The sequence below is a fragment of the Triplophysa dalaica genome, chromosome 18 (genome assembly GCF_015846415.1).
Source record: "Triplophysa dalaica isolate WHDGS20190420 chromosome 18, ASM1584641v1, whole genome shotgun sequence".
Classification (NCBI taxonomy): domain Eukaryota; kingdom Metazoa; phylum Chordata; class Actinopteri; order Cypriniformes; family Nemacheilidae; genus Triplophysa; species Triplophysa dalaica.
Genome location: NC_079559.1, coordinates 13,182,740 through 13,207,763, shown reverse-complemented (window position 1 = coordinate 13,207,763; position 25,024 = coordinate 13,182,740). Strand labels below are relative to the sequence as shown.

General features: G+C 37.3%; 1 protein-coding gene across 1 annotated transcript; it reads right to left on the bottom strand.

Moving 5' to 3' along the window:
- Window positions 1-284: 284 nt before the first annotated feature.
- Window positions 285-23,041, bottom strand: ulk1a (unc-51 like autophagy activating kinase 1a). Its single transcript, XM_056729951.1, has 27 exons — window positions 22,603-23,041; window positions 22,403-22,495; window positions 22,286-22,327; window positions 17,788-17,820; window positions 17,507-17,543; window positions 14,648-14,821; window positions 14,322-14,395; window positions 12,981-13,082; window positions 10,708-10,766; window positions 9,947-10,029; window positions 9,461-9,511; window positions 9,247-9,329; window positions 8,974-9,097; window positions 8,813-8,858; window positions 8,106-8,213; window positions 7,781-7,890; window positions 7,173-7,241; window positions 6,948-7,066; window positions 4,897-5,066; window positions 4,568-4,680; window positions 4,285-4,410; window positions 4,038-4,204; window positions 3,641-3,816; window positions 3,432-3,550; window positions 2,044-2,201; window positions 1,805-1,940; window positions 285-1,716 (listed from the first exon to the last, which is right to left on the bottom strand). The coding sequence occupies exons 1-27, from the start codon at window positions 22,690-22,692 to the stop codon at window positions 1,661-1,663; spliced, it is 2,718 nt and encodes a 905-aa protein (XP_056585929.1). The 5' UTR covers window positions 22,693-23,041; the 3' UTR covers window positions 285-1,660.
- Window positions 23,042-25,024: the final 1,983 nt, after the last annotated feature.

Below are 25,024 nucleotides of genomic sequence, written 5' to 3'. Positions count from 1 at the left end.
AGAGTCCGGGCTGAAAAAAATCGTATAAATTTTAATGCGTTTTTAATTTATGAATTCATTTTTTTTTGTATATTTGTGAAGTCCTAATTTCATATCACAATAATACTATCATAATTTATTGACTTTCATTGTTTTCATTGTTTTATTGATTTTCATTGTTTATTCCTAAATTTCAGTTTCTCTCACGTAACCCCTGCAGTACCCCTGGGGGTACGCGTAACCCCATTTGGGAACCACTGATCTATGCTATCCATTGTGCACATGAAAGAAATCCACACACCGAGTAAAAATACAAGATAAATTTATTAAATTACACAAATCCATACCACATACATGAGTTCTGCACTGGTTTTGGGTTTGGCTTCTTTGAAAGCCAAAATACAGAAAAAAATCATAAATACTGTAACAAATATAGAAAATTGTTCATTGTTCTCAATTTGTCTAACATCACGTTTCAAGTTTTATTTTACTATACACAATTCAAACGAAATGCCTTAAAACATCTTGATAAGAAACCTTGTTATTATCAGAGAAGCTAATGGTAATAAAAATAGTTTTGATCATCCTGAAAGCTCTGATAAATCTATTGTTGGTGCAAAAATAGTGCAAGTAATGAGCAAACTTTTGCAAAAATAACAGGAAAATGTTAGTATATCTGATTGTGAGTCACACATTTGCTTTGAGCGTCCAGTGAGCTGAAATCAGCTGTATTCTCAAAGCACAATTCAACTGTGAAAGTTTGATGCTGTATAAGTCAGAGGAGATTTTTTACAGAGTAAAAATAAAACCAATATGTTCATCCGCTAAAAACATCATAGGCACTACTAAATCACTACAACAACCAGACAAGCCATGACTTCATCCCACAGGTCTGTCATTCTGGAGCAAATGTGAAAACATCAGCTTCAGTCATACAGTTATTCATGCTTTTACATTCAAAAGCAGCTAACAGTAAAAACAAACGCTACAATTTGCTACATACATGGGCTAATCCGACAAAAATTAGCAGTTGCATTAAAGACTTGTCTTTCTGAAGTGGTTTCTTTCCCGCATCCAGAAGGCAAATGGTTTTATAAAGTGCTTCACTTTACATCCACGCGAACAACAGTATAATAATCAAACATTACAAATCTCAAGTATTTTTTCAACCTCTATGACAACAGAAAGTCTTTATCAGCAGGTCTACAAAGGTTTGCCACAAATTTGGTCAAATGCCACATTAGAACGTTACATCTGTAGTGTAACACTAACAGCAGCCAGTTCATTGCAAGCTGATGTTTCACAAAAATGATTGCTGACTACAGGTTTCAAATGATAATTCCCTTCAGATATCATGCAAAAACATGCAAGCATCCAGGCTGATGCTCAACACTGGCTTAAATGTTATACTACTTAGAGTAAAGAAATGTCATGAAGTCAAAAACAGGCATTGGTTTATAAAGTGAATAAAACAGATAGTGTTTTTCTTAAATGTTCATATTGGACTGATAAAGACGATACATATGAGGATCCATACAGTCTTTACTCACCTTTTTATTCATTTCGTGCATTTGAGTAAGTTTTACTTGTGTGAAATGTCAAATGGCAACTGAGATGAACTGAGCTGCAGAGGATGGTTTAAACACAGCAAAGCAAATGTCCACATCGAAGACTGAGGGTATCACACACATACTCTGGGCTGAAGGGACGAGAGGCGTCTCTCGATACACTGTTTACCTGCAGACACAGTATATAAACACACATTGAGATGAGATGAACATTCAGCTCTCCACCCAACAAGCGTGTTTATGTGTAATATACTCACATTTGTTAATATTGTTTAGGTCGTCAGTATCAGCAATGATTAAAGACAACCCCTCCATCAGCAGTAAAGCCTTATGGTATTTCTCGACAGACGTTTCTCCAAGATGAAACATCTCGTCCAGTGCAGCAGTCTGTACCTGATCACATTTATCACAGATTTAGATTTAATATACTAAAAGAAAATGATGTTCCTTAATGTTTTTGCCAGTAGCAATTAACTTGAGTGTGTGTTGGATGTACCATGTGAATGGTGTGTGTGTAGATGAGTCTCTCTGCAGTAACGCTGCTCATGCGGTCCATCAGTCTTTGCTTGCTGCTGAAGAACAACTGCACTTTCTCAGTGAGGGAATGACAGGAGCTGACACAGTCTTTATACTTCTCGTTCAGCTTACGAACAACTGCAAAAGATCAAGAGAGACATGTCCATGAGAGAGAGTGTTAAAGTATTAACATTTAATAACATTAAAAGTGGACTAAATTGGATTTTCAAAAATAAAGCTTTCTTTTGGTACAAGATTTTCACTGTTCTCAATCAATATGGCCGCACACAGACTCGACAACCAATGTGATTCAAAAGATGATGATTTGTAGAGCCTGCTGCGGCCATTTTGAGGGAGAATAATCTTGTTTACATCCAAACGTGACTAAATTAGCTCAAAATATGAATATTTTTTTCTCACAAATCTATCATTTTATGTCATGAGACATGTATTAACCCTGGAGTCATATGAATAACTTTTAAGACAGATATATGCGATTTTTGGAGCTTCAAAAACTGTGTTTATCCATTCCCATAACCAAGCTAGGAAGAGCCAGGATATTATTCAATATAACTCAGATTGTGATCCGCTGAAAGAAGACAGTCATTTAAACCTGGGATGGCTTTGAGGTGAGTAAAATCTTGTCAAATTTTATTTTTTTGGATTGCAACTGAGATTTCTGGAGCACTATTGAAAGTGTTTGTTTTCCTAAATTCTTCAAAATATAAAAAAGATACAATACTTCCTATTACGGAAGTGTAAGAATGGAGGCACGCAAAGCAGCCGATCCACATGCAGTTGAGACTTTTAATAAACAAAAACACAAAACAATGAAAGAATCAAAGAACCAAGAAACCAAGTAACCAAGTAACCAAAGAACCAAAGAACCACGGAACCACGGAACGACGGGAACCCAAACCAAGGAACCCAAACCACGGGGATACAAAAGCAACATCAAACAACGACTGACACTAGACAACTGAAACACAAGGACTTTAATACAGAGAACTTAACAAGACGATGAGGCACAACTGGGGAAGACTAATTAACACCAAAAACTACAACGAACTACAAAACACATGACATAGACAGGAAGTAACAGAAAAGTTCTCAAACACAGGGGAAACACGGACTTGGATCGTGACATGTAGTCAATGGTGCCCCAGAAATCTCAGTTGCTAACATTCTTCCAAATATCTTTGCATTCAACCAAACAAAGAAATGTATAACTTTAGGGTGAGTAATTCATGACGGAATTAAATTTTTTGGGTGAACTTCCTCAATAAGGTTCTGCATTATACAAGACATTAAAAGGAGTCTACTATTATTGGCTAAGCCTGAATCCATTGTGGAAAGTGTGTGTTATACCTTGTTTTACAGATACTGATGGGTAGAGTTTTGCTTCTTTAATTCCATCCTTGGCTGTGTGTAATGCAGAGGACAGCAGCTCGGCACTCTTCATATAGAGAACCAGCTGCTCTGCAGAGCTACACACACATATCACACATCACAAACAGTGTACTTTATTTATCATCGTCATACATTTCACAAACAGCCTGTTTTCTTAAGAGACACACCTCCATTCGTGGCTCAGCTGGCTAATCTGGTCAGCCACGATGCTTTGCTCTAGAAATGAAGCATCAAGTCCCAAGCTCTTATCAATCCCAGCATCCTTTTCTCTAGCGAACTCCATGATGCAGTGGGTAAAAGCTAGAATGAAGCGCAGCTGGCTTAGCAAGTCTGTGTGACCCTCCTGTAGAGAGGAAGAAAATTACATCACATGATCCTCACTGAACAGAATCACATTTTTTGAAACAGCATACATTTTTTTTTTAAAGAATGTTGGTAATCGAACAACAGAAGTACCCAATCACTTGCATTGGTTTTGTGTTCATAAATAGAAATGATGACACTTTTAGGTCACTTTAACTTTGGCTTAATTTCATACATAATTGTATAACCCTGTTCCTTTACCTCCATCAGTGTCTCTTCCGGCAGTTCAGGTGGCACAAAGGCCACGCCCTCACACAGGTTCGTTGCCACGGGATCTGTGTAACCATAGCGCAGACTGTCAGGTGAACCGTGGGTCTCGTGAAAGTGGCCAAAGGTCCAGCCAGGGCTTGTCGGACTGGGAGTGCCCACTTTATAAGCAAATAAAGTTACAATAAAACATATCATGCAAATATCTCATCTCATGCAAAATAAGGTTTGCAGTTCTCACCTGAGAAACGTCTTGGTCGAATAGCGCGAGGAGGTGTTCGTCCGTATTCAGGAGTGCCCAATGTGAAGACAGCTTCAGCAGGACTGCATGAACCCTGTTCTGTGCCATCACTGCCACAAGGGGGCGCTAGAAAGATAGATTTAAACAATTACACTTATTGTATTCCTAAAATATTTTTTCCTTTAACATTTTATTTAGTTCATGTTATAATTTTCTGGCAAAATATCATTTTCAATTTCTGCAAAATTGGTTTGTTTCATATGTATCTAGTACATGCTCATACCTGTGATGTCCGTGGCTCTGTCAGCATATAAATTATCATAGCTGCCTCTGTCTAGCTGAGGTCCAAACACAGCCTTCAGCAGCTTATCTGAGAGACGCCCCGTACTTACTGACCTGCACAACAAATGACCCACAACTATAATACCTCACACAGCCCTACGAAACAAACTCACATATTCAGCCTGCAGCAAACGTATCACAATGACGTCAAGTGTCAATTATAAAATCTCATCTATTATCACCAATGCGTCAAGAATGATTGTGATGCAATGATAGGGATAATACAAGACATTGCATAACATCATGAACTAAAGCTGCAGTGTCTAATACCTTTTGATGGTGTCTCTTCTCTCCACTGGCCTGAACAGGGACACACGGGGCCCAGCGGCGGGGCCCTGCACCAACTCCTTTAGGTCAGACAGGGTTTTGTTTCGAGCCTTCAGACCTCTCTGAACTGGTGACGTAGCTTGACAAGAACTGGGGCGCTGATTCAAATCCCACTGAATCACAGGAAATGGAGAGTAATGACAAATATAAATAGTGCTTCAACAAAATATTTGTTTTTGTTCTATACACAATAGCCAAGAATGCGTTTATATCAGCACTTCTAAATAGTCAATAGATTTTAATTTAGGACAGAGTTTAGGATCACTAATCATTGTTAGTTTATTCCACATTTTAGAATAACACTAAACTTATCAAAACTACGGTGACTATGTGAATTGTTATGACTACAAAAAAAACCTAATAAACTAATAAAACTTTTTAGCATCTTTAGTATACTCCCTTTGGCTAGAATAAGCGGAAATGTTCTCTTGGAATTAATCAACCAGCTTCTTGAGGTTTTCCTGAGCTGCTTAACTAAAGTTGTCATCCATTCAACTATTATAATAGGTGCTTTTTCTTCATTATTCAGTTCAAGTCAACAGTCAAAAACAATTTTTGTTTTATAAAGAAAAAATGAACACCGTCACCATCGAACTGAAACATTCTCCAAAACTGAAAAAACAGCATTTTTCTAATAATTAAACACTGTATTATCAACATTGATTGACAAGATCCTTTTAATACTTCTTGTTGGTTAAAATTGTGGAAACCTAACCCACACACAAACATGAAGTGTGGTCGAAAGTAACGTTTTATGAAGAAAAAAAAAATCGAACTATAAGAAAAGGAGGAACAATTGACGTTGGTACAGATTTTCCTCTACATAACTTATTCCATTCCCTTCATTTTCAAGGATCATGAAAAACATTTTAGCCAAACAACCTTAATGTTTTGAACAATAGTTTATACCGTCCTTGTCCTTCCAAAACTTACATCTGTGCCGATATCTAAATTCGCTGTTTTTTTAAATTATTAAATACTGTGTTGTCAACGTTGAAAAGCACTTTTTAATACCTTTATATTAGTTAGATATTTGCAAAACCCAGTGACAAACATTTTATTGCTCAACTTTCCACGGCTGCCCCCTACAGGTTTCTCGCAATAATGTCGCTCTCTAAATCTGCCGCAACTCGTGTGGGGCTCTTTGCGCCGCTAAGGTCTCTCAAGAATTCTGTGTAGTTTGCTTGGGCCTCAAGCATGCAGAAGAGGCTTTGAGAACCCTGAGAATTGCAGCCATTGCATTGTGCTGCCTATAAGCTCCTGCGGCATCTTCTTAAAGTGGTTCACATTGGTCAATCTAAAAGGCGCTTTTTTCCACATAAGCATTTATCCGCATTTATTTACCCAGGACGTTTCTTTGTTTCGCCTATCGAGGCATATGTTACGAATTCACGCTCCTTCCTTTCGGGCTCTCACTCAGCCCTCAGACTTTTTTTCTGTGTGCGGAGGCTGGTTTGGCTCCTCTGAGAGTGTTAGGTCTGTGGATTTTGACATAAATAGATGATTGGCTCATCGTAGCCATGTCGAAAGAGAAAGTGCTGCAGGACACCTGCCGTGTGCTTGCACACATCACATCTCTCTTGTTCAGGGTGAATGTGAACAAAAGCAATTTTACACCCAGTCAGAGTGTGATTTTCCTGGGCTTGGAATCGGGCTTTAGCTTTTTAGCTAGATTTTCACCCCCGGACATCTGCTCTTCTGCCAGCTGGGCTTCTCCCCATACGTTTGTTACTACTGATTGGATGTCACCAAAACCTTTGTAGCACATTCTGTTTTAGCAGTGGGGTCTTCATAGCCCCTCATTGCTACATTCCTTTACCTTCTGTCTAGCCAGACTTGGTGAAATTGGACGCTTCTACAAAGGTCAGGTACGAATGCCCTTCCCATGGGTGGATCTCTCCACTCGATGTTTCAGAGAACCGGGGTTGCGAGAATAAGCTATTGCTTTTGGTGGAGAAACTGTATTTGTGGTCTGTTGTGCCCGAATTACTCACTCTGTGCACTACATAGTCTGGACTGTTCCAGTGGCCAATGTGTCTGTGGGTCAGGGTTGTTTCCCTGGCTGTAAGGTCAGTGAAAAGAGGAGAGACCTTACACTGCTTTTGCCACACATCTGAGAGACAGAGAGAGATAGAGAGAGAGAGAGAGAGGATAAGACTCTGGTATCTGAAACAAGCATTATAAAAATGAAAATGACATGATGTGAAACAGGATTTTACTGGTAGCATCTGTCTCTGTCCTACTGCCAACAGGTTCTTGCTGATTGGGTGTTTTAGGAAAAGTTCCCACTGAAAGATAAAAATCACAACATCGTTTTCAACATGACACACCAAATATACAAAGGATGACTAGTTAAAGATGTTATCTGTTATTTGAGGAAATGTATTGACCATAAATAATATCTACTTGATCATATTTTGCATAAATTAAAGAACAAGTGTTTCATTTTTTGGAGGATCTTTTGACAGAAATGCAATATAATATACATAACTATGTCTTCACAGGTGAATAAAGACCTTATATAATAAAGCGTTGTGTTTAAATTACTTTATAATGAGCTATTTCTATCTACACGACAACGTCTTCGTCCTGTCAGAGCCACCGTAGTGCTTCGAAAGGGAGGGGTGGACTGAGCCATTGGTTGCCATCCACAACCTCACCACTTGATGCCGCTAAACAATTACACAATTATCTTTTAAAAAGCACATATCTTAAATCCCTGGAATTTAGCTGTTATTTCAGACGGATGGTTAATTCTGAAACCTCACTTCTAGTCTCTTCTCTATTATCCTAATATGCAAATCGGATCATATCTAGTGTTCTTTACCCTGTGGGAAGGGTAGATAAGGTCTGGATCCTCCTGACTCTGGAGAAGCCTCAGTTATTCCACATGTTGGAAATCCACTGGAGCTGCAGTGATACAGTGGTGCTCCTGTCCTGAAAAACAACACAGAGAACTCATGAAGCATTCACTTGAAAATATTTATGCATTTATGAATTTATAACATCCCAGAGAGAAACGACTGAAATCTCAATTGGTTTGGGCATTTTTAATCTGATTGATGTTTTTATATGGAACTTTTTCATTTGGATTGGACATTAAATCAGATTGCAATTGTCCATGTAAACGTAGCTAATGATATACAGCCAACCTGTCAGATGCTTGTAGGTTCTGCTCCATCCTCCGGTAGTTTTGTTTTTGTGTCGGCACTGGAACAGGCACAGACTGACTGTAGCTACTGCCACAACAATCCACAGGGCTTGAGAGAGAGAGACAGGGAGGGAGAGAGATGGAGAGTGAGAGAGAGAGAGAGAGAGAGAGATAGACACGAGGTGAATCAAGAATTCCCACTTTCTCTGCTCATTTTCACTCTGGCAGCTGTTCTTCACCTCACAGTTGAAACATTTTACAGTTAATGTTGTTGTGTCTAACCCCAAATCCACATAAAATCACAAAAAAAAGTACTTAAAAACAAACCGATGCAACAACAAAATGTACCACAACTAAGCAAAACTTTCAACAGCAGCTAATATGAATACAATAAAACCATAAATGGGACTCAAATGGGTCAAAACAGGACACAATCCACGACTCACAATTATACTCAGTATAGTTACAGTACAGTTATCTTAAAAATGTATAAGAAGGCTGATGGCACATCAAAAAATTGAAATGTTGAAATGAATACGAAAAAGATCAACTGAATTCGTACAGTGGAAATTAAATATTTAGTATATTAGTGAATGTTCAGGTTGAAGTTGAAGAGCATCTATATATGTGTTGTTTGTAGCTCAATACACTGTGCATGTGTGGCCCTTGTCACTTTATCAGTCAAACGTATTTGAAAAATCCACTCACCCGCTGCGCATCAAACTCTCCTGGCCTCCTGCGCTAACTGGTTCACCTGCACCAGTGAACAGAAGGATTACATCAGAGATGCTTCATTTAGATGAAGAAATGCACTGTTTGTCTTATTACATAATACAATGTAGGTCAACACTCGTGTGATTTCAACTTACTGGTGAACTGAGCAGGCACCATGACAAAGTCATCAGACTCCGATGAAGACAACTCCTTCAACAAGGAACCTGGAGACTGTCCTATGTTAGTCTGTGGGAGGGGCTTCTGAGTTTCAGTGTCATACTGTCAAGCAAAAATCATATATTTATCATTATACGGTATTCCAGGGTAGGGTGATAAGACAAAAGTCTGAACCTAAGTCTAGTGTACACTAGGTTATATGGCATAGTCTACCTAGGGGCCAGTAGAAAAAAGAAAGCATGATGTGTCACCTGAGTAGGAGTGAGTTGAGATGTTGAAGAACCACTGCTTGAAGAGCTGGTGCTGGGATACACGGGCATGGGCACAGGAGAGGCTAACACAGACGAATAAAGCTTATTGTGACCAAAGCGATTCTGTTTATGTGTTTTACAACATTTTTGTCATTACATTTCTGCATAAAATGTAAAATGAGATGCGTTCGAAGATTGAAATGGCACATCTTACATTTCCTCACAGATGAATTAGCTTCCAGGAAAGGATGGTGAAAAAACTCATCTGAAATAGAAAACAGTTTTTTTATTCTAATGGGTTATAATTTTTTATCAAAGTCCCTTTATGGAAGTCGTGGCACTCGGCCACCATGTATGCAATGCCTCAGTTTTTTACATCATAGCAAGTCCCCAGAGGTAGATATTTTTTAAATCGCTGGCAAAAATCCATTTTAAACAGCATATTTCCTATCAATAATTAAACCTGACTGTACAAGCACCTCCCGAGAGCCCCGATCCAGAGAATCATCAGTCAATATTGATAGACGACTGGCTCGTTTCACTGAAAATCGGCACTTCCTGCACTAGAGCGGCCATATTGAGCGTTGCATTCCTCCCCATTCATTGTAATGGCAGTGGCGCATCTTGTCAATATTAATATATTTGTTTTGAGTCAGTTTTCACAGAGTAAAGCGTGTGATCTAAGTTTGTGTCCACTGACCAAAGTCCATGCGCTCTCTGTGGTTCCTCTGCAGCAAACCGTGCAGCAGATGCCTGAGGTGACTAGAAGTTTCCCGTGGAATACTTAGAAAACAAATTTGATGCATGGTTAGACTCTGAGAGAAATATACATAATTCAGTGTCAAAATAAATGTATTTTTGTGCGTTGGACCGTTGTTGAGAGGCTAAATGTAACTCATGAATAGGTCAACTACAATTATTGCAAAAGTAAATAAATCTTTTTTACACAACATGAACGATGAAAGTAGAAATGAAAAGTGCAAAATAAAGTAGTTCTACTGTTGTATCCTTAAAGCGACCCAAAAATCATCATTTACACCCCAACCGGTTGTTCCAAACCTGTACACATTTCTTTGTTCTGCTGAACTCAAAGGAAGATATTTGGAAGAACGGCAGTAACCAAACAGATCTCAATCCCCATTTACTGCCATAGTAGGTATAGAATAAATACTATGGGAGTAATGGGGAGATGAGATCTTCCGTTGTGTTCAGCAGAGCAAAGAAAGTTTTACAGATTTGGAACAATGACAGATTTTTTTTCGGGTGATTTAACCCTTTGATAAAGTGCAATAAAAAAAAAACAATCAAATATGTTTACCACAAAAAAACGATACACAAAAACTAAAAACCTGGCTGTGCACGTCTATAACCGTAACACTCTAGACCTTTCAGCCAGTATCATTTGCACTACAGCGGATCATGTTGGTTGATGACTAATATACTGTCCTCAGTGTCACTTACCTGGGATTCAGGCTCTGGTTTCTTTCATAGAACTGGCACAGTTCCTGGGGAGTACTCGCCTGGGGAACAAGAATAACACTGACTGTGACTAAAGGAGAAAAACACATCAGGGATCTGATCGTTAAAAAAGGGTTTGCTTGGAAGTGAAATGATGCATTTGTGAAAGAAAATTGATATTTTATAATTTTTTGAGCTTCAAATGTGGTTGAGTTCAAATATGATGCGAGTCTCATGAGATGTGTCGAGACGAAACTTTCCGAAATACGAAAATTTGGACACCATGACATTACAAATCCAGGATATTACTTGTATTACACTAGTATTTGTGTGAAAAAGAGTGTCTTATATAAATGGTTTCAAAGCAGCAACATAAACAACCGTTACTTTTGAGGCCAAAACTTCCGGTACACATCCACAAAGAATAGAGTCCCCGTAGATTATTTCTGATAACAAGCAAAAGACATTAAAAAGTAAAAGACATTAAAAAGCGAGTTAAATGTATGTCTAGCCAGTATTATTTTGGGTTACCAGTAGAAGAACTGCGACAAATTTACCCGACCCATTCAACAAATTGTTTATTTAATTGAACTACTATACAATAAAATCCAACAAATTGATGAAAAAACAATAATATAATTATGTAAATTTATTAAAATGATAAAAAAATAAACATGTTATAGAATTCGGTGAAGCCATGTATAGCCAGGATGAGTAAATTATGGAGTACTTTTCATATTTCGGTGAACTACTTCTTTAAACAATGAATTAAATAAGTGAATAAAATAGTCTTGAGTGATATCCTAGACCAGAATGACACAGATACCTTTTTAATGTCTTTCCTGTAACAAACCCCCAAACATCCCATGGCAAAAACCTGAGCAGCCTCCCACAACTCAGCATTGTGTCAGCTGTTTGTTTATTGTAGTTTGACATAGTTGGTTCACTTACAAAGTGTAAAACTACAAACATTCTGATAATTACATGTAACACATGTTTAGACTGTCATCTGCTCATTGCAGTCTGTGGTGAGGAATCTACTGCACAACATTGATGTTCCAGCAACATTCCTCATTGTTAACTCGGGCTGTTTGGCATGTAAACATGCACTCGGGGTCTGAAGTTAAACGTTAGTTTAGAGCCTTCATGGAAAACCAACAAGGCGTCCAATAGCTGTGATGAACAAGCACTAAAACGTCTACTATTTCCATGCAGGACGATATGAACTCAAAGGTTATATGAGAGTTGAGTACTTAACAAACTCAATGACCCATGAGAACGCCACAACATTTAAGGAGAGTCAGGGATTCCTAATTAATACAGATTCTGAAAGCTAAAAATACAAATGATAAGACTGAGTTCACAGCTGTCTGGTACCGTCTGATCTGAGGTCACCCACAAATCAGACCTGTGGACATCAACAGCTGGTCAAAGGATTAGCTGAAGGACCTTAATAATATACAAAGCCACCTTAAAAGAATTACAAACATTCCTTATTGAGAATTGCAATTCCGTGTCAATGAACACCCTGTGGCAATATTTAGCGGAAGTGTTGCGCAAAAATAAATGTGTGTTTTGTAATGTGATCACCCTTCCTTCTGCCTTTACAAAAATGGTTTGATGGTTAAAATACAGTAAACAAAGTTTTTTTTTCAATAATCTAGTGTTTACGACACATTAATCCACGGTTTTACTACAGTAACCATAGATTAATATTTGTAGTTGTAGTAAAACTATGATTATTCAAATGGTACTCAATCTGTCAAAAAACATTAAACCACATTTGTACCATTATTAACCCGGTGTTAATTTTGATGACAGTGAAACCCAAAATATGCCACCAAATGACAATGAAATACGTTTGTTTATGAGTTAATCAGTGTTTATGAATACATCCAGTGCTGTGTTTGGTCACAGACACATGGTTGTGTTTATCAGAGAGAAGCCGAGGAGATGTCACCTGTTTTGCAGGCCATAAATAACCACGGGTGCCAGCCTGTTACACAATGGTGAGAATGATCCCAGAATGTTCAGGATTGATGCAACAGAAACCAACTCTGTGTGCTATTTCATGCATTTTGTCTAAATAACTCTATTTTCTGTGCTTGTGTGTCTAACTTCGCCATTGCTTAAAAACACATTCTTCATGAACCAGGCCTTTAAATCAATTTATACAGTGTAAATAGGCAGTGCATTGACTACATGTTTAACCATATAAATGTATTACTGCAGCATGCACGTGTGTGTGTGTGTGTGTGAGCATGCATGTTACAGACCTTAAAAGGGGCTTTTCCAGTCAAACACTGGAAAACGATGGTCCCTACACTCCACAGATCAGCTTTGGCATCGTAATTCTGTGACATGATGACCTCAGGAGCCTGTGAAGTATTTGAAAATATATAATTAACAAGGCGAAGAGTTTGCTAAAATATTTCTGTTAAGTTTTAGCTGAAAATGATTAACTAAACATAACTGAAATGTAAAAATTAAATAAATATAAATATAACTTATAAAGCAACAAAATAATAATAAAATGACAAAAGCACATAACCAAATCAATAAAAAAATGAATATATAATAATAATAACAACAAACTGAAAACAAAAATGACAAAAATGTTTTATTAATGATAAAAGTTATTAATAACACAATTAAATAAACATAAATAATGATATTAATAAACTGAAAAAGATAAAAAAAGATAGTTATAGCACCTGAGATACATGTGGGCAATTCCGTGAAAACATAAACCTAACCACAAATCATTTTTGTTTTTACCAAAATTTTAACATTTGGTGGTTGAAATAACCATCTGAGATCTCTCTTCAAATCTGTAAAGCATTAATTTATTTTTAGTGCATGATTCTTCATAGTCAGGAAAGTGCCATTTTCAGGATTGTCACATCCATAACACTACATATTCCTCCTAAATGGACATAAGAAAATTAATATAAAGTAACTATTTCATTTTATATAAAGAGGCATCCCTTCTCCATTCATTGGGTATTATTGCTTCAGGATTGTGCATTTTATTATACAGAATCTAAGTTAATCGTCTCCCAAAAACCGCATCCTTTTTTTGTCACATCCATAACACATGTTTATTTCCCTTTTTTATATTTTTTCATAGACTTTTGACTCTATCAACAAGGGTTCAGTAAAATATAAAATATGAAACATTATTTATACAACATTTGCTATTGTTATTTTTATAATGAAGTTGAGATAATAATTATTATTTTATATTACATGGTGGTTAAATGCAGTTTTATTTTGACAGGTAATGACTAATGTAGTAACTCTATATCTATATGACCTATCGCTTGTTGCTCCCTAACTCTTTGTAAGTCGCTTTGGATAAAAGATTCTGCTAAATGACTAAATGTAAATGTAAACTCTAAAAATAGCCAACTATCAACCCGGCCATTAGATCTAATTTTGCTGCAATTCCTCAAAAACATCTTAAGTATGTCATACATTTTTAAAAATACCTAGAAGTTAATTCTCAAACATGGCAGTGACTTGGGTAACCTCCCTCTTTTTCTGGGAACAAGTGGTGTTTAAATGTAATGTCCTACAACGTAAGGACCACTTTGAATATGTTTGTAGGCGCTCACCATATACATCGGAGAGCCACAGAGCGTGGCAGCCATTGTGTCACCTTGCAGATAGCGTGCGAAGCCAAAATCAGCTAAACAGAGAGAAAATCAGTTTAAAGTAATGACTGCGTTTAGGAACTTATTTGGTAGCAGACACAGGAATGTTTAGTGACTTTACACAGCTGTGTAGTGACTCAAAGACTCTGATTATCACTAAGAGCACACAAAACAGAACCGCACCACCACGTGAGCTAACACAACAACAAAAATACACCCTGTCCAAAACGGATCCAGAAATTCACACACTAGGTTTAGATACAGGGGTCTCGGCATTAGAAACTGACCCAGTTTGATGCAGATGTTGTTGGGATTGGCCCTGCGACCCGTGTTGTAGGAGAGGAGGATGTTTTGAGGCTTCAGGTCGCGGTGGATGATGCCTTTACTCCTTAAAATGCTCATGGCTCCCGCTAGCTGCTGAAGTAACACACGGATTGTGTCCTCGCTTAGAGACCCTTTAGCTTTGGAGAAAAGGATAAAAGAGGAAGAAGGATCAAGGCGTGCTTTTGGCAAACAGCAACATTAAAGTGAAACAGGATTTATAAAGAAAAACTGGAAATTACAATAATGATTATTATAATGAGAACATTTAGATCACTATATACACGGCATTAATACAAAACCCAACAGCTGCCAACCTTCACAACCCTTGACCCCTCCCTTCCCCACTAAAACATGCTAGTTTGATGCAGTTTTATTTTAAGCCCCTGTGTTTTTCCACTGCATGATAGGGTGGACAGCAGTCTGACAGGTGGATGAGGTCAGGGTGTGGGTTGATTTTCAGCAGGGGCTCTTGGTGTTTTGCCAAGGCGAGCGGTACCAGCAGTCTGTGGTGAACGGTGAGGGTCAAACAAAGACCACAAGTACGATCAGCTGGTAAACGCTAGCAGTATGAGTGCTTAAATAGGCCAGTCAGTGCAGACAATGTAAACAGGGCTGGAAACTTTATGATGGGACAAAGGCTTAGTTTAACACTGAAGTGTGTGTACTGGTATCATCTAATATTTTAGGTCCAAATAAGGAAACCAGCATTAGAGCATTAGATTTGTTGACAATTTAAAAGTGCAGAAAGGTTTGTGTGAGTATTAGTTTTAGGTGTTGGGGTAGGGGATGGAATATATCATAAACCTGATATAAAATCAATTGAAATCTATGGATTGTGTGTGTGTGTGCATGGTTTACGAGGACACAAATCTGTGTAATGACATGTGTATAAAAACGTAAACACTTTCCTGTGTCCTCATAAACTCAATTGCTTAAAAAACATTTAAAATGATTACTTTTTTAAAAGAAAAAAATGCCAGAAGTTTTCTGTGGTGGTTTGGTTTAGGGGTGTGTGTTTGGATGAGATCTCTTCCAGTGAGGCTCTATTTATGGTAGCACATGTGTGAAGCTGTTCTCAGAGCTCCTGAATTGGCTTTCTAAGGAACTCTCAGGCAAGTTGTTTATTAGGTAAATGTATCTCTTGCAGACCGAGTCCAAGTCCAGATTTAGTTCAATGTGGAAGTAAAACATGTTTTTTTGCCTTCTAGAAAAAGTCATAAATCAACAAAAGTGTGCCAAATGAATTTATCCAACTGACTGCATTTATTGTACTACATTACATAGAAACAATTACATAACTTTAGCTGGACAAGGAAATGTATTGTTCCTGTCAACAAACACTGTTGAAAAACAAACCGTGTTGTTCCTTTGAGCAATGTCGAATTGGGTAATGTCATTATTGGAAACTTGTAGATTTTTATAATAATAAGCAAGTAGTAATCTTTAGAGGTAACACTTTAGTATAGGGACCTATTCTCACTATTAACAAGTTGCTTAAAAGCAAATATATGATTAGAATATTGGCTGTTTATTTGTACTTATAAAGCACATATTCATCTATAACTATCATACTAACTATTAATAAGCAACAAATTAACTAAGTTAACAAAAGTCGTAGATAATGGTTTGATAGTAGCGAGAATTGGACCTTTAAAGAAGTTTTGACCTTACTTTGCCTCAATATACTTGTAATTACTGATAATAGACGGTTTCATCTTAACAACAACGTGACTGGGAATGCACAGTTTTGTGACCCCAATTTATTTCTGGTACACATTCATAAACAATAAAGTCCCTGTAGATTATTTCTGACAACAATCAAAGGAAACCGATAAGAACCGTTACTCGGCTAAACTTAAGTCTCCAATATTTAGAATTTAGACTACGTAACCAAGCTCAACCGCTAGATGTACCATACGGTTTATTTAAACGCGACAAAACTACAGGACCCATTCAACAAATCGCTTATTTAATACAATTATTATTCAATAAAAGAATATAAATATTTGTTTACATAAATTAAGTTAAATATAAATAGTTATGTAATTAGATACTAGCCAAACACATACTGGAAGTTATCTGGGGGTCAGGCACGCACATATTAATGCAGAATAAGGCATTAATATGTGCTTAATACATACACATTTTCAACCAATAAGCATGTTAATAAGCAAGTAGTTAATACTGAATTTGTGTACCTTAATATAAAGTGTAACTGCATTTAAATCAGGAATTTAATGTTTATAGTGTAACTGAAAGTGTGAATAGATGTTAATGGGGATGTAACTAAGAAATGTGTCATTTCTGCACTCCCTTAGAATCAAAACATCATTCATCTAACATTGTGTATTAGAGTAGGCGGGGCGAGACCGTGGTTCGAGTCCGGTGAGTAATTGTGAATAAGCGCCAGCTGTGCGCACACCGGCCTCGAATCACGTAGGAGATGGGAGCATATAAAAGGAACGAGCGACCGGACCGTCGAAGAGAGAGGACCGGGCCCGAACTTATGTTATGTTTGTATTTATATTATGTTTTGTTCGCCGGCGGTCGTCCGTGAGGGGCCGCCGGCTGTTATATTACTTTATTAAATGTTTAAATGTTTGCCGGTTCCCGCCTCCTTCCTTCCTTTTATGGAGAATTGCTACACAATGTTTGTACAAAGAGACAATCTTCATTCAACTGGTTAATCCAGAATAAATTTTTTCGTTTATCATATGTTCATCATACAATTCATAAAGTAGACCATTATCTGCTGTCACTCACACATTGTTAATGTAAAAACAAATGCACTGTCAATGTTCACATGAGGCTTATGTACTTACAGTGTAAATACTCAGCTAGGTCTCCTCCATTGCAATACTGTAAGACATACAAAAACACTATGATTTTAACAGTAAAAACAAATCAAACCTTCATCAATGAGGCCTTCAAATGGCTTCATGCTGAAAACAATCACACAATAGCGCAAACTAAGCTTAGCGTAAGGTTATCCTGAAAGTGTGTGTTAAATTTGACCTTTAAAAAAATGCTATTTATTCCACACCAGGTTTATTTTGAGTTTACAGTTGGCATGTGAGAGGTGAAGTGTGCCATCTGGACTCACCTCCATGACGAGATAGACACATCCTGAAATTTCCTACCAACAAAAACAGATGAATGATGAATAATTAGAAAAACGTGATTTACTGCATGCATGAAACACCCAACAACACAGATGATGACTTTTGGCACGGCATATAATTAAAGTGGTATGAATGCTTCAGCATCTTGAAAAACGTTGACAGGTCAGCACAACCTTTACAGTGACTCACCATACACCAATGACCGAAGCCTTTATGAATGAGCTTGTGTAAAAGGAATAACAAGTACGTACTACAAATCACGATCGATGTCAGTAATAATTTCATAATTGTATGCATAGAATACATAAAACCATGCAAAATGATTCAGAACAGGTGCATGTAAACATAAATGTGTTCTTACCTATTTGTACTATTAGCATGAAAAGTGCTTAATCTATTTCCTTATAGAGGCTTTCAATACACTCTCATCTGTATAACCGATCATCTCTCTCCTTCAAACTCTTAGACTCTCTAAAGATGCATGCACAGCAAGATCTTTGCAAACTGTGCAATTTCTAAAATCAGCAAAGATACAATTTGTATAGACCTAAATTCATTTGTATAGGCCTACATATAATTCATATAATTAGTTTGAGTTCATTTTATTTGTATAGCACCTTACGGCAGCCACTAGACTGACCAAAGTGCTTAACAGACAGGGCATAAAACATAACACACACACTTAAAATAGGAATGAAAATAAAATCATAAAACCATTAAAAGTAGTCCATAACCTAAAAGCTAAGGCGAACAAATGACATTTAAACAGAGATTTAATCTCTAAATCTGATCTCTAAGGGGAGAGATTTCCAGAGACGGGGCAAACGTGCAAGCGTGCGCTCCCCTCTACTTTTAAGCCTCGCCTGGGGAACGGCCAGTAAAGCCTGGGCGCCAGACCACAGGCATCTAGAAGGGGTGTGACTACGGAGTAGTTGGGCAAGGTAAACTGGGCAAGATTATTCAAGGATTTGTAAACAAATAGGAGAATTTTAAAGTCGATTCTGTGACGGACAGGCAGCCAATTTAAGATACATTTTAATTAGCTACATTTGAACCCATTACACAATTTGTATTACTTATCAATGTCTAGACTAGGATCGCTTAGTTATTACATTTCTTCTACAACATATTTAAATAAACTTAGCACACATTGTATAATTCTAATGTTTTTCTGTGAGGTTTAGGTTGGTTCAAAATTTCAATCTAAATGTCAAATAAATCTATGTGCAAACTTTGATAAATGGAGAACCAGCGTGAAACCGTCGTTTACACGGTCCAGAGAGTGTGCAACAATCCCATTTGGCCAATTTCCATATGTTACCACAGTCAGGAGAAAAACAGGTGTCATAACCCACAGCTGACTGATACCAAATCACTCCATCCACCAGCGTGACAAAAGCACTTTCTTTCTGCGACTGCATATTTATGCAAAATATCACATGTTCCAAAGACCTGTTTTTGTGAGAAAAATCAACACAATGGATTCCAAAATTGAGTAACCGCTAATGTTATAAGTGCATGTTACAATTATTGTGCTCTTGGCTGCTTCTGTGCGTGTTTGTGTACTCAAGTCACACAAGAAATGAATCCAGTCTGTGTGATGTAATGTAAAGTAAACTGAATGAAGGCAATGGCGAGGCTTAAGACCTCACACAGAGCAAAATACATATTTGCCGTGCCATGGTAACAACCCTCAAAACATTATGTCATCAACATACAATACATAGGTACCATGTTTCAGAACAAGAGACCAAGTACGGACAAAAATCTGTCATTTGATTTTCCTGAACATTTTAAAAGATGAAGTTTAATTTAAAGCTGTTTGAAGGTTGGTCTCAAACGATTTCCATGCAGGCGTAAAAGAGTTGGGTTTCACTGACTAAGCGTCATTTTCTTGTCAGCCACCTGCTGCGTGTTGTGCAGTCAGGTGAATCCAATGCGTGACATCTGTCTGCTCAGCTGTCTGACTGACACAGGTACAGAACCCAATGATAGACATTAAGTCTAAGAGGTTCTCGAATGTAGATTAAAGCACATATTGCTCAATTAGATTTGTATAAAAGTGTCTGTCGATTAGACTGACACTAGAGACAAAGGGGGTGGTGCTTTGATGCCAGGTTCCAGCAGATTACATCCTCATGTGACACCCCTAACAGCATGTGAAATATGATGGGCCGGGTATAGATTATTCATGTGCACTCATTGTGAGTTCATTCTTTGAAGATGCTGTGGTAAGAGGTGCTGCCACTAAAGTTTTAAGACACAGCAGCCACCATATTGTATTTCCTTTCCTTCGTGGCTGATCATATTAAAAAACGTGAAAGCACCATGCTTGACTAGAACAGAGGATGTCTTGCATCACAACGTCAAAAGTACTTATTTTGTATCGAATTTAAAGGAGCCATTCTTTGCCGTTTTTGAGGCATTGAATATGTTTTTGGGGTGTTTAACAATGGATGTTCATATTTAAAAAAAAAAACTTTATTTTTCACATATTTCAAGTCTATTATTCACCGCTGTCCCTCCTCTCAGAAAACGACGGGATTTCTTCCCGTCTATATAAAGTCCCTCCTTCCGAAACGCTTGTGATTGGTCGGTCCCCCTCTCAGTGCACGTGTGTTCATAAACTTTGGCTTTTAGCAATAAACAGTAACAATGACATCAACTTCACTTTATCAATTAAAAACATACGGATCGGTCGAAGTGTAACAGAGGTTTGCTAGTGCATGTGCAAACGTCAGTCTTTGTTAGAGATCGCAAAAGTTTTTCCTTACAATAAGCGAGTGAAATGACACTGGGACCGAATGCCATCAGACTGGTTATATAACATAACACTAATAACAGAGGTGTTAGTTTTGCTTTTTTATATTCAACCCGTGTTGGATAATAAAAAAAGAAGATTGACCAGAAGACATTTGCAAGCAGGACTTCAAAGGACGTTTTATAGAAGTGTTTAAGAGGTATGCGCACACAATATCAGTGTATTACACAGCCGATGTTAAAGTCATGAAAGCTTTTATTTGACCGTTGGTTATCTTAGAATGTGTGTAACTGAATTCTTATTACAAGCTGCAGGACTGTGATGAAAGGGAAAGTTTAGCGCGTAGCTCAGTCAAATGTTTACAATCTCTGATAACCAAACACTACTCTACTCTTCCACTTCTCCAAGGAAGGCCTCACGCGTATTCCTTTGAGCGGAGGTTATTGAAAGCACTCGGAATAGTGACATCATATACCCAGGAAGTAGAGGGCTGTAGTCCGATTCCAGCCATTCTCTATAGTCCTTGAAAAGCGAATTCAGTTAAAGAATAATATACAACAACATCTCGCTTAGCACTTGGAACTTTGAGCTTTATCATTTTGCAGGTATTGTTTATGCTCTAACAGCAACATCACATACTAACTAAAGATTGAAAAATGGGATCGCGGGTAATGGGACCTTTAAAGTTGTCATTCTTTTGAGGCTCTTTTGACAGAAATGCAATATAGTACATAGGCTAACTATGTCTTGTCTAAACGGACAAACTGCCCTAAAGACAGCATTTCATAAATACGTTATCTCCTTCGGCAAAGAAGTGAAAACGTGACGACTTCTTAGTTCTGTGTCAGCCACCGTAATGCTTTGAAAGGGAGGGGTGGAGCGAATTCGCAACCTTACCACTAGATCCTGCTAAATTTCATACACCCGACCTTTCTTGCTAATCTTAATACTAGTCTACTAAATCATTTTAAATTACTATTGTGTTTAATGTCACTAATAATTGACTATTTTTAACTTCAATATTTTGAACCTGGTATGACATTAAAAGAGATCAAATCATCCTTTACATTTCACTTACGGTCTACAACTGCCAACAATTGGAAGTAAACCTGTTAGACTTGCTGTTAATCTCTAGGCGATCACCGTCCCACACCTGAGACAGCCATCTGTCATCAGATGAACAGCCGGACTGCCTAAATTCCTAAATTCATTAATAAACACTGATATCCTACATCAGACAGTCTGTTCTTTATGCAAATGATGGAGACAGTCGATTAAAGAGTGTGCTGGCCTGGCAGGTGCTGACTAATGCAGGAACAGGTGTCAGGTGTATTACAATGGACACCTGTTGTGTGACTGTCTTTGTTTCTCACAGTTTTCCTCTGTTTATCTGTTTTTGCGTTTATTAAAGCACAAGGCACATCCAAGATGCTTTTGAGACCGTTTTGAACGATATTGCGAATGTTTTCCCTGATGCAAGACGATGCAAAATGAAATCATTAGTCACTCTGAGTCATTGCTTCAGTTTATCATCGCTAAGCCTTCTCGACGCATCAGAGGGCGGAGTTTAAACACCCGACCAATCAGATGCAGGGAACTGCTCCCATAATGTCAACACTGAGCCATGCGATGTTCCAGAAGTAAATATCATTTTCAACCCCAGAAAACATTTTAGTAACTAAACACGTCTGAGATCATAACAGAGAGCATAAGCATACCTGAAAGTCCAATAAACTGACGATGTTCTCGTGTTTGAGCTCCTGAAAAAACAACAACACAAGTTTATCACCGCGCGCTTTAAACATGAGTCAATAACGCAAAATGAATAACCTCACCTTTAATATCTTGATCTCTTTTCCTAAGAGCGACTGTGATTTGGCGAGATTTTTCTTGTTGATGCATTTCACAGCCACTTCAAAGTCATGTTTCTGTGGATAGGCAGACACTTTTCAACAAGACTGACGTGAAGAAGATGATGACGTGTGTGTGACGCCACGCAGTATTTCTTCGAGATAAATATGAGATACATTTTTACCTTTTTGTGTCTTCCTCGAAACACCACCGCGAAAGCGCCGTGTCCTATCAAGTCTTTCCTGTTGAACTCGAACTTTCCGAGGCTTTCCATCGCGTATACTTGTGTAAAACTCTAATGTTAAAGCCACAGGTGCTATCAGGATGTCAGTAATCTGTCTGTGTATCTGTAGGAAAACTGGACCCGTCTGTCGCTTCCCATGAGCCGCCGTTCACCCAAACAATCTGCCGTTTTGGTCATGTTCGGTACTGCTACCTTCGTCTAGTCGCCGTCATTGTGTCATTTTAAAACATTACAGAGTTGTTTAAAAGAAGTGACCCGCACTGATCTTTATAAAGGACTTTTTTGAAAGGACTATGTAAGATTGAGAGAATGTCAGTCAGTGTTGACTGTTGGAGCTCCAAGCCGTCTACTGCTGCACTGTTTTGATCGGCACTTTACAAACAAAGCTTGGGGCGCACGCATGCGCACTGTCTTTCTGCCTCTTTATACGCACTGTACTTAAAACATAAAAAGAGAATCTTGACATGAATTTAATATGTACATGTAATGAATAACTGTTGCTGAAGAAAATGATGTCATTATAAAACCACTGAATTGAAGCGTGACTGTGAATATCATTTGTGTTTATTATCTATTTGTGAATATTTGTTTACTTAAAATAGAAATGTATTATTAATGTTCAATGTATTCGATTCATTTTGGTAAATTGTCTCGGTCTAAATAATTCTTTTTTTCCAACCTCCTTTTGTTTGTACTTGTATATAATATTGGTTAGTAAAATTATAAGCCTAACTGTTGTTTACATTTTATTCAAAGAACAACATAGAGAAAACACTGTCCATTTATTTCACACAGCTCAAAGGTCTTTACAAAAATAGGTGAAATAATAAAATAACCTACATAGTAACACATACTCACATTTTGAGGAAGCGTCAAAGTGCTCGTCTATCAAATCTTTCGTCCCACAGTGGAGGACCTTACACATTTAGACATGAAAGCACTGCCATCTTGTGGTAGAACTAGTGTGGTATATATTTTAGTGGTTCAAGTTATTTAAATTTGCTTAAAATGGGGATGGAATGAAAGGAAAAAAAGGAAATCATTATTTTTTGTTGGGTAAGTGGCATTATCTTTGTTATACTAAAAGTGTTTCATTTTTTAAATGAATCTTTAAGTTATTATATTTGAATATAAAAGGGATACTATTGTTACATTCAATATCTTAGGAAAGTTTTGATTTAAAAAGTACTTATAGAAACAAAAAAATATCTTTTGGTGTGTCAAAGTTGAACATATTTCCTTAAATGTAAACCTAAATACTGAAATGTGGCTTTGTCTCTGTTGTGTTTCTAGGTCTTGGCGCATTTTTAGCAAAATCTTTCTTCTGCATTACTTCAAAAAGAACAGTTTTACTACTCAATGTTTTTTTTAAGCAATATCTTAAAGATCCTTTTTGGCTTTAAGTAGGATGATGGTATGCTTTCTCCACCCATGGAGCATGAAATGTATTCCAGAAGAATTTAATTACAGAGAGAGCACAATGATCCACAGATTTACATTTTGCTTCTTCTCTAAATTAAAATTTTTGGAGTCCCAGCCATTGTCTTCACTTTTGGATGTGACATGCTGGCTTAAATCGCACTATTCATTGTCACAAATGAATAAAAACGAATAAAAACATTATATGGGCACTCTGCCTTTGACATATTATTCATAATATCATACTGACGTGTTTGGCAATGAAGCATCTCCACCCTGACATAAAGATGGATATATGACACTGCGAGACCATTATTCGAAAACATATCTAGCTCATAAGCAGCACTCTAATTTAGGTTATCTTAGCTTTTATTGTAAGAAGTCACCAGAGACCTTCGTTACTTAATTGCAATAATGAATCTTAATAATCTGCTTTTAAATCTAGACTGAAATCCACCCTGTTAAAGTGTAGGATGCTTTACTAGATGTTTCAATCCTGAAGGACAAACATTAGTCATCATTCAATCGTGTCTTGGCAAAGATGTGACAAAATACACATTTGTTCTCTCAATTTGTTTATTGTCTATTGTGCAGTATTCTCTTCAGTTTTTTTGTTTTGCATGTGACCTGGAATATGTACTGTTTTGCCAGGATGAAATATTCCACCAGGTACATACCCAATCCTTAAGATTTAATTCAAGTTCAATTCAAGTTTATTTATATAGCGCTTTTCACAATGTGTATTGTTTCAAAGCAGCTTTACAGGGGCAAACAGGAAAAACAGAAAAGTTAAAACACAGCACAGTGCATGGTATTTATTTAACATATTTAATGATATTTTAATGAGGCAACATTTCCTAAAAGTGTGGAAAATGTTGTTTATACATTTACGGTTTCAGCAGAAACATATAAACAAAAGTTAGTCTACGTGGCCCAAACTTGA